This window comes from Narcine bancroftii, chromosome 4, assembly GCF_036971445.1.
Source record: "Narcine bancroftii isolate sNarBan1 chromosome 4, sNarBan1.hap1, whole genome shotgun sequence".
NCBI lineage: Eukaryota > Metazoa > Chordata > Chondrichthyes > Torpediniformes > Narcinidae > Narcine > Narcine bancroftii.
The window spans coordinates 40,076,277-40,090,515 of record NC_091472.1 but is presented as its reverse complement, the minus strand read 5'-3'; the positions used below and the strand labels follow the sequence as shown (position 1 = coordinate 40,090,515).

Sequence of the window (14,239 nt, the reverse complement as noted above, 5' to 3'; positions counted from 1 at the left end):
TCAGGAGCCAAATTTATAAAGGGCATAAATACATCCGTAATGCAGCACAATGTGGCACAAATACAGGGAAATAATGTGAAAGATGAATTCCTATCTACTAAGAAATAAAAAGAAAAACATGCAACAGGAATCAACAGATACATTTGAAAAAGGCAAACACTGAAACATTCCTCCCTAACCAAGGACAGCGCCTTGAGACCGTCATATTTACATGAGACCTTCTCTACATGGGTGAATATTGCAAAGGCAGAACACATTTTCTCATCAAATACAGGAACATAAAACACAGGAAACAAATTATACTACAAAGATTTCTTTGGCATGATACATGACTTGATATTATCATTATTCGTGTAAGGAAGAATATTTTTAAAAATGCATCACAATAAAATATTTTAAACAATGTCCCACTTCCTCAACAGGAAAAACTGTATTTGCATACTTTCAGTCCTGCCATAGAAATCATCATGGAAAGAATCTTAATTGACATGTTTACCAAATAAAATAAGACATGGAAGTTGTACATAATAGCAAAGAGAAGTGAGATGTCGAAGCTGGTTTCAAACAGCATTATCTAAATAATGCATGTAACATTTAAAACGTAATTAGATCATTAAAGTTACCTAACTGCCACTGGTGAGTTCTCTGGATTGATAAAATGTAATGCCATCTACAAACAAGTTTCTTAAACAGCTCATTTGAACAAATCTTACATTTTAAGTTTGTTGTCTACAGTTCTCAGACAGCAAACAATAAAAATGACAGAAATTAAGCCTTTGAATTAACTTGTTCAGGCAAAATTCAGGTTCCTTTCAACATATCTTTTGTTGCAGAATAAATCTAGAACAGTAGACATCAGAAGTAAGGGCTGGTCTGTTTTGTACAACTTTCTCATCAGATGAATTCACAGTTCCGGCAGGATACAGAGTTTATGTAAAAGTTTCAAGAGAATACCCTTCAATTGGTTCCCCAAATAGTGTAACTTTCTCACAATTCCCATGACTGGGTTCAATTCTGCTATCCAGAGTTGAGTGGAGCTTGATAACTTTACTTCTGCATCCCAAAGACATGGGTTGGTAGCTTAATAGACCCTGATAATCTCACAATAAGCTAGTCAAATTTCTATGCAATAATGTAAATAGGCAGAGCATTGGGGAATAGTGGGAGAATTGGAGACTATTATGGGGCATGTGAGAGAGGATTTGTTATAGATAACCTAATGGTGGAATGGATTGCTCTGAGAGCCAGCATGAAAGGGTAAATGGCTGCTCTGTTGAAACATGATCAAAATTAGATTGAGAGAGGCCAAATGGAAAGCATCATATTGTTAAATCTAGCAGAATAAACAGTCATATTGGAAAATATAACCAAGAGTTGTCATGCATTTCAAGTACGAGTTTGAAAAAGCTTGCAACGTGGTGCAACATTAAAAAGTTACCCCGCAAGATAAGAGTTCACAGCACTGGAGGTAATGTACTGCAATAGAAAGAGGATTGACTGATAATCAACACAGAAATGTTGGAGGAACTCATCAGGTCTCACAGGGTCGATAGAAGGGCTCAGGCCCAAAATATCAGTTATATATCTTTACCTCCAATAGATGCTGCAAAACTTGCTGAGTTGCTCCAGCATTTCTGTGCTTTTACGACATTCACAGCATCAGCAGACTTTCGTATTGCACTAACTAATAAACCAACCAGTCAACAACAATGGGCCATTTTCAGTTTGGGAAGTCGAAACCAATGCAGTGCCACAAGGTTCACTGCTGAAGCTTCAATTATTTACACTGATTTACATGCGAGATTGGAGTGAATGGTTGTTAATTTTGCTGATGCAAAGCTGGTTGGGCAGAAATCAAGTTATTACAACATAAAGATGCCTGAACGGACGGAGGTGGGTTAAGTGTGTGGGCAAGTTGCAATTGGTATGTACAAAGTTTATCCTCTTTGATATGAAAAACAGAAAATGCAGAATTCAAGTGGAATGGAGATACAATGGAATGTTCAAATAAAGATACGAATCTTGCACATGAAAACAGGAAAACAGTATGCGCACACAGCAAGCAATTAGAACATGCCTTTATTGCAAGAGGGATGCATGTGAATGTCGAGAAACCTTCATCACAAAAATGAAAACACTATTGTAAAGGACACAAAGATTCTAATGCATGGATTTCACCAAACTGGACATTTCACACTTACAAAATGCAATCTCAATCTTTTTCCTGAAAATACTTCAAATGCCAAAGCATTTGAAAACAAACCACAGACGTGCACTGCCCCATGAAATTTTCTGCAGTAATGTCGTGCCTATAATTGGATGAAAACATTTCTTGCACCTCAGATTACTAAAACCACAAACACAACGTTTTGAAAGAAGAACATACCAAACAAAAGTATCCAAAAACTGAATGTAAACATGCCTCAAGGCAGCTTTAAAATTCTGTTGTCAAGATGGCTAGGCATATAGCAGATTCAAATTAAACTGAACACCATCTATTTTCAAGATGAATTGAAGAAAGTTTTCAATGATGGCAGTAATTATTTTTTTAAATCTTAAACTTATATGGCCTTCCTTGTCTTCTTCCTTCACCAATACCCCCACCACATTTTAATTGATGTATTGAAGTCCAAACACTAAAAGTAAATGTATGCGAGTTCATGGTTCTCAAAGAGCAAATCACTTTTTAAGATTATACAATTTAAGATGAAAGGAGTGGTATCGAGTTAATAAGGTTGCCAAAAATTCAATGAGGATCTTAGTCTTAAGAAATGGCTGAACATTTATAAATAGGTCAGCTGAAATGATAAATAAAACAAAGTGTGGTGACTGAACAAATAGACTTTCGTGTCAGTGGGCAAGCCAAACTTCTGCACACCGTGCATACAGTAAAAAGCTTTTTCTATTTATTAACTACAGCTCCACTTTATATTCTGAAAGCTAAACCCCATGCTACGTGACCTTGGTCTCCACACCCTCTTCTGCTATTGGATCCAGGACTTTGTACGCCACAGGCTGCAATCTTCAATAATGGGGCATCACAAGGAAATACGTGTAGTCTTCTACTCTACTCCATTTGCACCATTTGGGTGGCCAAATACAGCTCTATCACTATCTACCAATTCGCGGATGACATCACTGCCAGAGGCATTATCTCTACCAACCATGAAATGGAGCATAGAAGGGAGGCAGAGGAACTTGTGGCTTGATACCAGAATAACAACCTCCCCCTCAGTGTCAACAAGATGAAGATAGTTATCGACTTCTGGAAGAGGGACAAAGTTTTATCACCAAAGGGGAAGAGGCCCTTCTCCTCTCTCAAAAACTCCTGTTGCCTTGGTGGGGGGGGGGGGGGGGGGGGAAATCAGCCAACATATCAAAAGACTCATCCCACCCTGGTGACACTCTCTTCTCTGCTCTCCCATGAGGAAGATGATCCACCAAGCGTACCACCAGATTTTGCTATTATCAGGCTCTTGAATGAAATTCAAAATAGCTCTGCACTTTTGTAGTGTCTTGCTTACTGTACTGTGCAGATGCTTACTGGTCTGCTCACAAAACAACCTATCATTACAGTGTCAATATATGTGACATTGGAACTTGAGCCCTACTGCATCAAAGCAGCAGTCAAGGATTCTACAGCAGGAATCTGACAGCCCAGTGAGCTGCCACTGCAGTTTTCACTCATTGGTTTGCTTCCTTCTGGTGTTACAATGGTGGTCACCAAACCCTCAACATGGTGGAGCTAACAAGTGCATAAATGGAAAATGGTCACAGCTTGCATTCCAGAGTAAGTGGGCTCCAAGTTCCATGGAAAGCTCTTGTACCAGATTGATGCTAATTTCTCCAAACTCAAGACTAGTTTTCCCAAGTCACCACGTTGTTGTATTTATTAGCCATCATTCTCAAAGTCCAGATCAAACCCCAATGGAATAGAACTTGCATTTAATGAAGTTCCACAATCCTCTCCAAAGTGGCACCTACATTATCCATTTTTTACAACATGGGGTTACCAGTATCCTGCAACTCGCTATATGTTGATCAAATTTCTCTGCAATCATTCTGTTCAGTATCTGGCTACATTTGAAATTAAATGGCAGCCCATCATTCTCTTCTCAGTCCCTCCATATCCTGGCCAGTTTGGTTATTTGATAGGAAAAAATGGCAAGGTTGCAGAACAGGGAGATGGAGAAAATGTAAAATGAATCTAAAAAGCTGTTAATAATGACCCCCATGAGCAGATATGAAATGATAAATTTAAGGGAACCTAGTTGTACTGACATCCACAAGCATCTGCTCCCATTGGCTTGAGGATATGTGTCAGGAGAGCTTCATGGATGTCACTCCAACTTTGCATTCCTTACAAAGTTTCCAGTGCAATGTCAAAAAGCTGTTATTAAGCACAAAAATGAAAATAATATGACAGACATATCCAATAAACATTAATGAAAGTTAAACAAAAAAAAAGTTAAGGTGAAAAACATTAAGTACCTAAACTGCAAGATGATTCCTTTAAGTGGAGGAAGTCTTGTGTTCAATCAACAGTTAAAAATATTTTCCTTTTGAAAAACACACTGAATCTAAATGTTTCTAGCACACCAAGACTCAAAGTGACACCAATCAACAGGGGAAAATAATGACGTTTAGGGAAATTGAACAGGACCTGCCCATTATCTTGCAAAACACAATTAAATCCAATGTAAAAAGGTGCAGGAATCAGATACTAATCTTTTCTACCCAGAAGCTTGAATAATTAAACATGGTAGGCTCCCAAATATTGTTGTCGAGATCCTTTGAAGGGAACACCCTAACCATTCTTCAAATGAAAGTAAAATGCTGATTACCATTTAAATTACTAAAGGTTATAATCAGGACATGTATATAACAAACACAATTTTAAATTCAACTAAACCATCTGTTCCTGGCTAAAATGCCTGATGGGTTGTTATTGTCAGGAATATAAAAGATTTGCTGCATCATATACTAGCTACTGTTTAAAAAAAAATTCTAAGAAACTTCAATTCATAGATTATTTTCTATCCTTTAGTTCAACTCTGAATTATAGCCTTGGCGATAGAGTTAAACTGTATTTGTTGATATGTATCCCCAAACATTAAAGCAACTTTCAGGCAACGATGGATCTACAGTTTTAAAAAAAAAATCAAAAATCTCTTCAGCCCCTTCATTTCATAGGTAGGTAGTGGTGGCAGAAGGGGCTGTAGGAAATGTGGTGTATGACATTGCTTGAAAGGTTGTAGCACAGTATTAGTGTGCGGAGAGATTTGATATGCTTTGATCCTTCTTGGATGCTTCTCCACCAGTTTAAATATCATCAGGCTGGAGATTCTAATGAGTCAATGGGAGATAATGCAATCTCTTTGTATTTTCCTCTTGTATTGGACTTAAAATGCTACCCCTCACATTTGCCCAGATTTAATTCCATTTGCCATTCCTTTGTCCAAATTTCCCATTAATCTGCATCCGGCAGCATATTTGACAATTTTCCTCACTATTCCAATTGCCATTCATTTGTGTTGTCTGCAAACTTACTAATCAAACCACCTACATTTTCTTCCAAGTCAATACATATTTTACAAACATGGGTCCTAACACAAATTTTTGTGGAACATCATTTGTCCCAGACCTCCAGTCAGAATAGTTCCCCTTCACCTCTGTCTGCTGTCTTCTACGATCAAGCCAATTTTGTATCCAATTTACCAACTCATCTTCTGCGACAACCTGCTGAACCAGTCTACCGTGAGGTCCACTTTATTCAGGCACCTGCCTACATTTTGCTTATACTTTAATGAAGCCTGAAAATGTAGTTATTACCTTCACCTTTGCTATTTAAAGTCAGTTGTTTGACGTGCTGAGTTTTTCCAGCAATGTGTTTTTATTTAAATCACTGTGGCTGGAGACTTTTTTGTTCTACCATGAGGAGGCTTGTCAAATAATGTTTACACCTGCTTTATCCTGTGGTTATTGTCTCATTCGGATTTTGCTATTGCACGTGTGCCCTTCAAAGAGTCTACAATTTTCACATTACTTCAGACTTCACAATTAAGGGCCACTCCCTGCCTCCTATTTCTTATTTACTGTAGTTACTTCCATTAATCACAATGTTTCTCTTCTATTCCTAACTTTAGACACTTGACTTCCTTAGATAATTTAAAAAAAAAAGTATATTCTGAATCAATAGTAGTTGATAATTGAACTCTCATTTGATTGTTTGGTAAATTCATTGCACTAAAACTGCAAGTGGCTTGTATTAAGTCTAGTATTACTAGTTAAATTCTTTGTTTTAAATTTTTGTCATTACTGCAAGCCTCAATTGTCACATACCCATTAATGGAATGTACAAGTGTGCTCATTAGTAATAATCTACCACAGAAATTTAATCACTCAGGGCTGTTACCACAAGAACTGTAAAGTAACTTTAAGTGGTAAAGCTGAAGGTGGCATTATTGATTGACAGGCAAATATTTACAAGGTAGAAGTCCAAATGTCAGTCATGTTATCCAAGAGCCACAGTTGCAAGAAACCCCATATTACAAGTATCATTGTCTTGTGTTCAATAATCTTTATTCTTAAAATATATACTTCCATAATCGCTGCTGTAATATCACTTAATGAGTACGAGATTTAAACACCAAAATTTAAAGTGGTCATTCATGACAATACAAATCTAAGGTGAAGATATAACTGAATTACATTAAAGCACAACAGCCAATCAAAATTCTGTCACCCCACAAAGCCCTCCCAAATAAATTTCCACAGAAGTTGCAAGAACTCTGAACTTAAGTGGTTACTTGCTTGCATTTCCTGAATGCTCAGGTTTGTTTCAAATGATCAGTTTGCATTTTGTTTTAACTATGTACTTTTGTGTAATTTTGTTTTCAAATCACAGAAAATCCCTTGGGTCACACTTCAATAAATCAGGCCATTTTACAGCAAAAGTCCAAACAGCAAAACGTTGTTTGGGAGCTTCACAAGTTCTTCAGTAATATATAAAACTAAATGAGTTATGCCACTGCCAACATTCCTTTTATGATACAATTTGTCCTACATTCATGGATTTAAATCACAAGTGAGATGGAATTCCAACTGCATTACAAAAATAAAGGGAGTAACATGCTCTCATTTTTTTAAAAACCTCTTTTCCAACTCCCCAAATTAGGATTGCTGGGAATACATCAGTTACTCACAATAACTGCATCGCCTTTTCACAGTATATAGCCAGCACAAAATACAATTTATCACAGAGGACAATAGGTACCATTTTTTAAACCACCAACTGGCCAGAATTAACAGAACCAAATACTAACTCATTGCGACAAAACTCTGGTGGGTCACTGATGGCCACATCTTCCATCCAACATGTGCTGTCAAAAAGAATGAGGATCACAAAATAAAGTTTTGTTCGGTTATTTTCCCTTCGTACCTGGATGCATAATTTACAAATTACTCTTTTTTTAAAGAAAATGTCAAGACCATTAACTCAATGTACCATGGAAACAAGATCATTAAAATCGGTGTTGATGACATCTCTCTGAAAGATGTCACCCACCGTTCAATATCAACCAGGGCTTTAAAACACCTTGTGGATCAAAATTTGAGAGAGAAATATTTAAAATCACACCTGGTCATTTGCTCTGGGTGCTTTAAAACTCGTCACAACCCCCTGTTCTTAATTCCTTCTCCCACACCTGGTAGTTGGTCAAACTCTATCCGCTTTGCATATGCAGATACCACTAAATATAGAACATCAGGAGATTATAATGCAAGGTAGCTCCTCTGGACAGGGAAACATGATGCAACTGCACTTGCGCTTCTCCGATTAACAGGTTCGACGGATTTGGCACTTAATTCATGGAATAACGAGGTGTGATTGATTAAAAACAATTGCGCTCGGGGCAGACGTTAATTCCACACTTTCAATTTCGCTTCTGTTCACTGTAATAGGATCTTCCAAACCCCACCTTTTAGGGGACCTCCTTCGGGGACAGGAGCTTCTTCAGCCTTCACTGCCATCCTCATCCCAATGCCCTCAGAAGGCACTTGGTGGTGTGGGGTGACTGACAGAGGAGGCACAACCCCAGGAAACATCCAGCCGCAGTTTTACAGAAAATAAAGTGAACCTTCCGTCGTGATAATGTAATGGTAGAGATCTGCTATTTTGCAATGGTCTCTCCCGACGTGAGGTTGAACCACAACCACGTTCCCATCATCAACGAAATAGCCTTTCCTTTCACCCACCATCTGCCGCGATTAATGTATCTATTTGAGAGTTTTCCTGATCCTCGCTTTATTGCTAAAGATAGACTTTTCTATCCTTCTTTGGGAGGTGGGGTTGTTCTTCATAGGCTGATCCTTAGTTCAGTAAGGATGCTCAGAACGTGAGCTGACGAGCAATCAATCACGTCTTTCGATGTCACCGAGTAAGTCCGATGGACTGTCGGCTTCAAATAGATGCGTTCCCTTCCCTCTTTCAACATCACTGCAGCCCCTGAGTTAAACAGTGGCGAAAAGTTGAAGAGTGCATTGCGACTTCAACAACATTGAACGTGTTGGGACCAAAGAGCTGCGCGGTGGTTGTACGGTCAATAAAGGGAACTGGGAACTGAACCCGCGAATATACTGTATTTGCAATATAAATGTAGGTGCACAGATGTTCCCCTTGACTGCATTGATCTTTAAAATGGAGTGATCTTTCTTTCGTTCATTATCATAACCCCTAACGAGTTACCACAATTTCACTTACTGCTAAGATTATTTCAGAAATTATAAGTTGATTTCTGCACCCAAACTGCTTTAAAGTTTAGAAAATGTCTAAAGAGAAAGTAAAAAAGTCATTAGGGTTATATTCCTGCAACAAAGCCTTACTGGTCCTTATTTTAAAGCCAACAATCTCCGTTTCAGTGTTAAAATCGGAAACCAGTTTATGGTTGACTCTTCCGCAGATACAATACAATTGCCCCATCACTCATTTCGCTGTCCGCGCTGCAACATGTCGCAACTTGCGCTGGACAGGCAGCATTCAGAAGCAACTGCTGAGTTTGGTCCATTTGGCATAATGTGAATACAATATCTGTGGGGGCGACTGGAAGCGTTGGGGGTTGCGATGTTTGAGCACAGACGTGTCCACGCCGCTTTTTTTTCTCTGTCAAACGTTTGGAAATATCGGTTGGTATTTCTCCCACACCCTAATGAACACGACAGCCATCAGCTGGGATGTTTAGAAAACTGTGACGACTCGAAAGCATTCTTTTCCTCAATACATCGAAATTTTGAAATGAGACGTCTCGCCGCAAATAGGAGAAAAGTGGACAGAGATTGAGGAGACACGCCAAACCGAGAAATCATTTGGATACGTACTCAAACTATAACTAACTAGAGAATAAAAATTCGTTATTAAACAAAACTTTCATTGTGAATTTGACTTTAATCAATTATACATCAGAATTCCAAGAGCGAATTTTCAGCTTGGATGTCTACTGGCAGGACCCAGAGTTGCACATCGTCCTATCATTAGGACGCTGCTTTTTGAAGTGACGAGGGTCTGTTTTATACTATTATGTGTTGGACAAGATACAATATAATCTACTTTAGAATGAGAAGTTAGTGAGGAAAGGGCAGAGGATTTGACAGTAATTTTTCAAATGTCATTAGAGATGGGTATAGTGCTCATGTGGTTCTTTTGTTTAAAAAGGGTTCCAGGAGCAAGCCTAGCAATGATCAGCCTGTAAGTTTGACGCCTCTGGTAGGTAACTGAATGGAAAATATTCTTGAAGATAGTAAATATAAGTATCTGGAGAGACCGTCTGATCAGGAGCACTCAAACGGGTTTGTGCGTGGAAGTTCATGTTTGACCAATCTTGATGAATTTTTTGAAGAGGTGACTAGGAATGTTGATGAGGGTAGAGTGGTGGATGTTGTCTCTATGGACTTCAGTAAGGCTTTCAATAAGGTTCCACATGGAAGGTTCGTTAGGAAGGTTCAGTCATTAGGTATTATTTATGAGCTATTCCAATGGATTCAGTAAATATTGCAGATGATATTAAAATAGGTGGAATTGTGGATAATGAAAAAGGTTTTCAAAGATTGCAGAGGGATTTAGACTGCTTAGAAGAGTGGGCTGAAAGATGGCAGATGGAGTTTAATGCTGAGAAGTGTGAAGTGGTTCATTTTGGAGGGAATAATCAAAACAGGATATAAGTAGTAAATGGGGGGGGTGATTGAAGTATGCAGTGGAGCAGAAAGATCTAGGAATAACAGTGCATTATTCTTTGAATGTAGAATATCATGTGGATAGGGTGATGAATAAGGCTTTTAGAATGCTGGCCTTTATAATTCAAACCCTAGAATACAGGATGTTGAGACTGTACAAGGCATTGGTGAGGCCAAATTTAGAGTACTGTGTGCAGTTCTGGTCACCGAATTATAGGAAAGATATCAACAAGGTAGAGAAAGTGCAAAGAAAATTTACAAAAATGTTACTTGGGTTTCAGCATCTCGATTACAAAGAAAGATTGAGCAAATTAGGTCTTTATTCTTTGGAGTGTAGAAGGTTGAGGGGGGATTTGATAGAGGGATAGATAGAGTTGATGTGGACAGACTTTTTCTATTGAGAGTAGGAGAGATTGAAACAAGAGGTCATAAGTTAAGGGGCAAAAGTTTAAAAGTAACATGAGGGGGGACTTCTTTACTCAGAGAGTGGTGGCTCTGTGGAATGAGCTTCCAGGAGAAGTCGAATTTTGTCATTTAAGGAAAAATTGGATAGGACTATGGATGGGAGGGAAATGGAGGGTTATGGGCAAGGTGCAGGGAGGTGGCACTAGAGCAGAGTACTTGGTTCGGTGCGGACTAGAAATTGGCCTGTTTCCGTCCTGTAATTGTCACATGCTATTACTAACATCCACCTCCCCATCCCTGCCACCGCCGGATCTTGTTTGTTCGTGGATCCATCTGAAAACTCTACCTGTGATTCTCAAAGGTAACACTGCCATCAGCTTTTGGATGAATTGCACTGGCTGTCCTCTCTCAGGTTTAGTGCGTCGGTCCTGGTAATTTCTCAAAGGTAGGCCTTTTTCTGCTCTCAAATGGCCTGTGATCAGAAGGGTTCGCGGTATCTTTACTCCAGGACCCTGGAAGAGGGTCAGCGCAATTCACCCAAAAGGAGGGTGGCAATGTTACCATGGAAAATGTTATACTTTCAAGAGCAGTTAAACCATTTTCCGATCTTCCAGATGAACAGCTCCTAACAAATGCGTCCCAACAACTTCAACCCAACTCCTTGCACACAAAGATCTCACAATTCACTTACTGGTTGGGCAGCACTGGAAGTGGGGTGACTCTCCCCCCACCCCCACGCCCCTCTCTCTCTCTCCCTCTCCGAAAACCTTGGTGTTGGTGGGTGGGAGAGGGAATGTTTTTGGCTCCCAGATAATATTCAACTTTCAGCAAAGGTGGGCTCCGAAAATGTGGAGAAACAACAGAGGTAAATGTAGAACGGACGCTCGGGATCTGGAGATCGGATGGCAAATCCCACGCTGGGCAGAGCGACGGATGCGATCGCCAATCCATCGAGTTTGCAAGCGAATACATGTTCTTCCAGCCAAGAGCACTCGAAGCACGCAAACATCTCCAGATGCAACGGACAACCACCGGTGTAGAGTGGAGGTTCCCCCCCACCCCACCCCCCCCTAGTCGGGTGACCGAGGGGCCACGCCAGCGCTTGTTTGCCCCCGTGCGGAAAACACACCGAGCGCAAGATAAATCAATCCCTCTTCCAATACTTTTCGCCACGGATTGAAGCGGGCAGCCCGTTTGCCCTTGGCGAAAGGGTTTGAGGGACGAATTGGCCACATTTGAGAGACAGGTAGCAGCTGACAGGCAGCGACCTGTTCACCTCCACCCCAGCCCATCTGAATCAGGTTATTCTCTCCGTTGCTGGTCTGGGCTCCAGTTACCCCAGTTTGATCGATCACCTGAAAGTTGCGCCGTGGGACTTACTGGAAACAAGGGCTTACCTTCTCTTTTCCTTCTCGGCTGTCATGCTTGTTCGCCTCGATATCAAAGCAGAGAGTGACAAGAGCGGGCGACAATCAAAAGTTCAAACTTGCAACGCACTCATACTTGTTCTCTTCTTCCACTTTCTTTCGCACAGGCAGAGCCCGATTTTGACGTTGTTGGTGGATATAAATATATGGTCGGGGCTTTCTTATTTTGCTTTGCCTTCTTTGCTTATCCGCCTCTTCGATCGTGTGTCTGGGTGAGTCTAGTGATTCGGGTGGTGGGAGGGGGAGCGGAGATAGGGAGCCGACCATACAGTCTCAGAACACTGCTGAGGATTGTACAGCCGCTCCGAGGGGGGAGACCAATTTTAAAGAGGGCCGGCAAAAGGGAAAGTCTTGCTTTTTAACGTCGCGAGGGCGGGAGGTTTTACGCTTCGATAACGCTGGCAATATTCTCTCTCTCTCTCTCCTGTCCTTCTTCGGACAGTTGACAAGTGGTGGAGCGATTTGCCATAGGTTGAGCTCAGGGCGGTCCCGCCTCTCCGAACTCGCTCCTAACCTTTGCCCGCTGCCTGTGGGAGGACCAACCCACGCCACCAGTTCAGGTTACATAACAACTTTTCGTGTCAGATAAGTCCCAGGCAGTTCAGGCAGCGATAACTGTTGACGAATCACACACAAAAAAGGAGCAGGGGTTGAGGTTGGGGGTGGGGGGGAACCCCTGCAAAATAGCACCGATTCCCATGACTCGTAATTAATCGATCTTCTAAAGAAAATAAGCAAACTCCAAACTGTTAGTAGCCGTACAAGTTCTGAAAACTCAAGGTCCATGTTAAAAAAAATAATTTAAAAAAGACTGATATTTTAGAAGAGAGAATCAAGCGGGAGCTGGGGGGGGGGGAGGGGGGGGGTGGGCTGGTACCCCCATTTGATGCGATTACCGCACTGCCGTATCTGTTTCAGTAACTTTACTACCTTATTTATTCTTCGGGACAGCGATCGAGCGATTGGAATCCTTTCAGAATGTAAGATACGTGGGAAGTTTCCTTCACACAATCCCAGGGAACCACTGAAGCCCATCAATAAGTGCAGTAAAAGCAAGGGACCCCCCCCCCCCCCCAACTGCACGGACATTGCAAGTGGTCCCCTTTTTGTTGAAGACCAAACGCAACACGCATTGAAAAACCCTGTCAGATCCCATTTGAGTTACTTGGATTGTAATTCTCAATGTGTCACTCTTCAACATTGATGACCACAAAATTATAGCTGCAGATCAATGGACACCTGAAATCACTGAGAATATTTTCCACATTATAGTAATGTGAAAGTAGGAAGTGAGAAATACGGAGTTTTATCTGATTCTATTGCAAAATGGAGTAAAAACATTAATGCCAGGAATTAAGGGCATAAGACCATAAAACATGGGAGTAGAAATAGACTATTTAGCTCATCGAATTTGTGGCACGATTCAATCATGAGCTCATACATTCTCCCACTCAGCCCTAAGCCCCGGCCTTTTCCCAATAACCTTTGATGTCCTGGGTAATCAAGAACCTATCAATCTCTGTCTTAAATACACCCAATGACCTGGCCTCCACAACCACCTGTGGCAACAAATTCCACAGATTCCCACCATCTAACTAAAGAAATTGCTCCGCACGTCTGTTCCAAGTGGACGTCCTTCAGTCCTGAATTTGTGCCCTCTTGTCCTAGACTCTCCAACCATGGGAAATATTTTTTCTTCATCTACTCTGGCTATTCCTTTCAACCTGCAAAAAGTTTCAATCCGATCCCTTTGCACACTCCTAAATTCCAGTGAGGAAAGGGCAAGAGCCATCAAATGTTTCTCAAATGATAATCCTTCCATTCCCAGAAACATCCTTGTGAAACTTCTCTGCACACTCTCTAATGTAAGCACGTCCTTTCTTTTTTTAATTTTTAAAAGATTTTTCACACTATGAACCATAGTGACCAAAATATACACAAACATTTCCCTCTTGAATATATAGTGTCATTTTCTCCCCTTTTCCCCCTCCCTTCCCTCCCTCCTTCACCCCCTCCCTCCCCACCCACTCAACGTTCAACATCTGATACATTAAACCCCTTAAACAATGTCCTCACACAATGAAAATAAATGAGGAGTCTGAAACTGCTCTCAGTACATCAAATGAAGTATCACCAGTGCCCTATAAAGCCTCAGTGTCACATCCCTGCTCTATTCCATT

The 14,239-nt window shown here is 40.7% G+C and overlaps 1 protein-coding gene across 4 annotated transcripts in view; it reads right to left on the bottom strand.

Moving 5' to 3' along the window:
* Positions 1 to 12,490, bottom strand: part of epas1b (endothelial PAS domain protein 1b) — a 172,158-nt gene extending 159,668 nt beyond the window's left edge. For all 4 annotated transcript variants that reach the window (XM_069931102.1, XM_069931101.1, XM_069931099.1 and 1 more), the window contains exon 1: positions 12,030 to 12,490. In XM_069931102.1, the coding sequence (XP_069787203.1) occupies positions 12,030 to 12,055 (26 nt within the window). In that variant the 5' untranslated portion in view covers positions 12,056 to 12,490. The remainder of the gene's footprint in view (positions 1 to 12,029) is intronic.
* Positions 12,491 to 14,239: the final 1,749 nt, after the last annotated feature.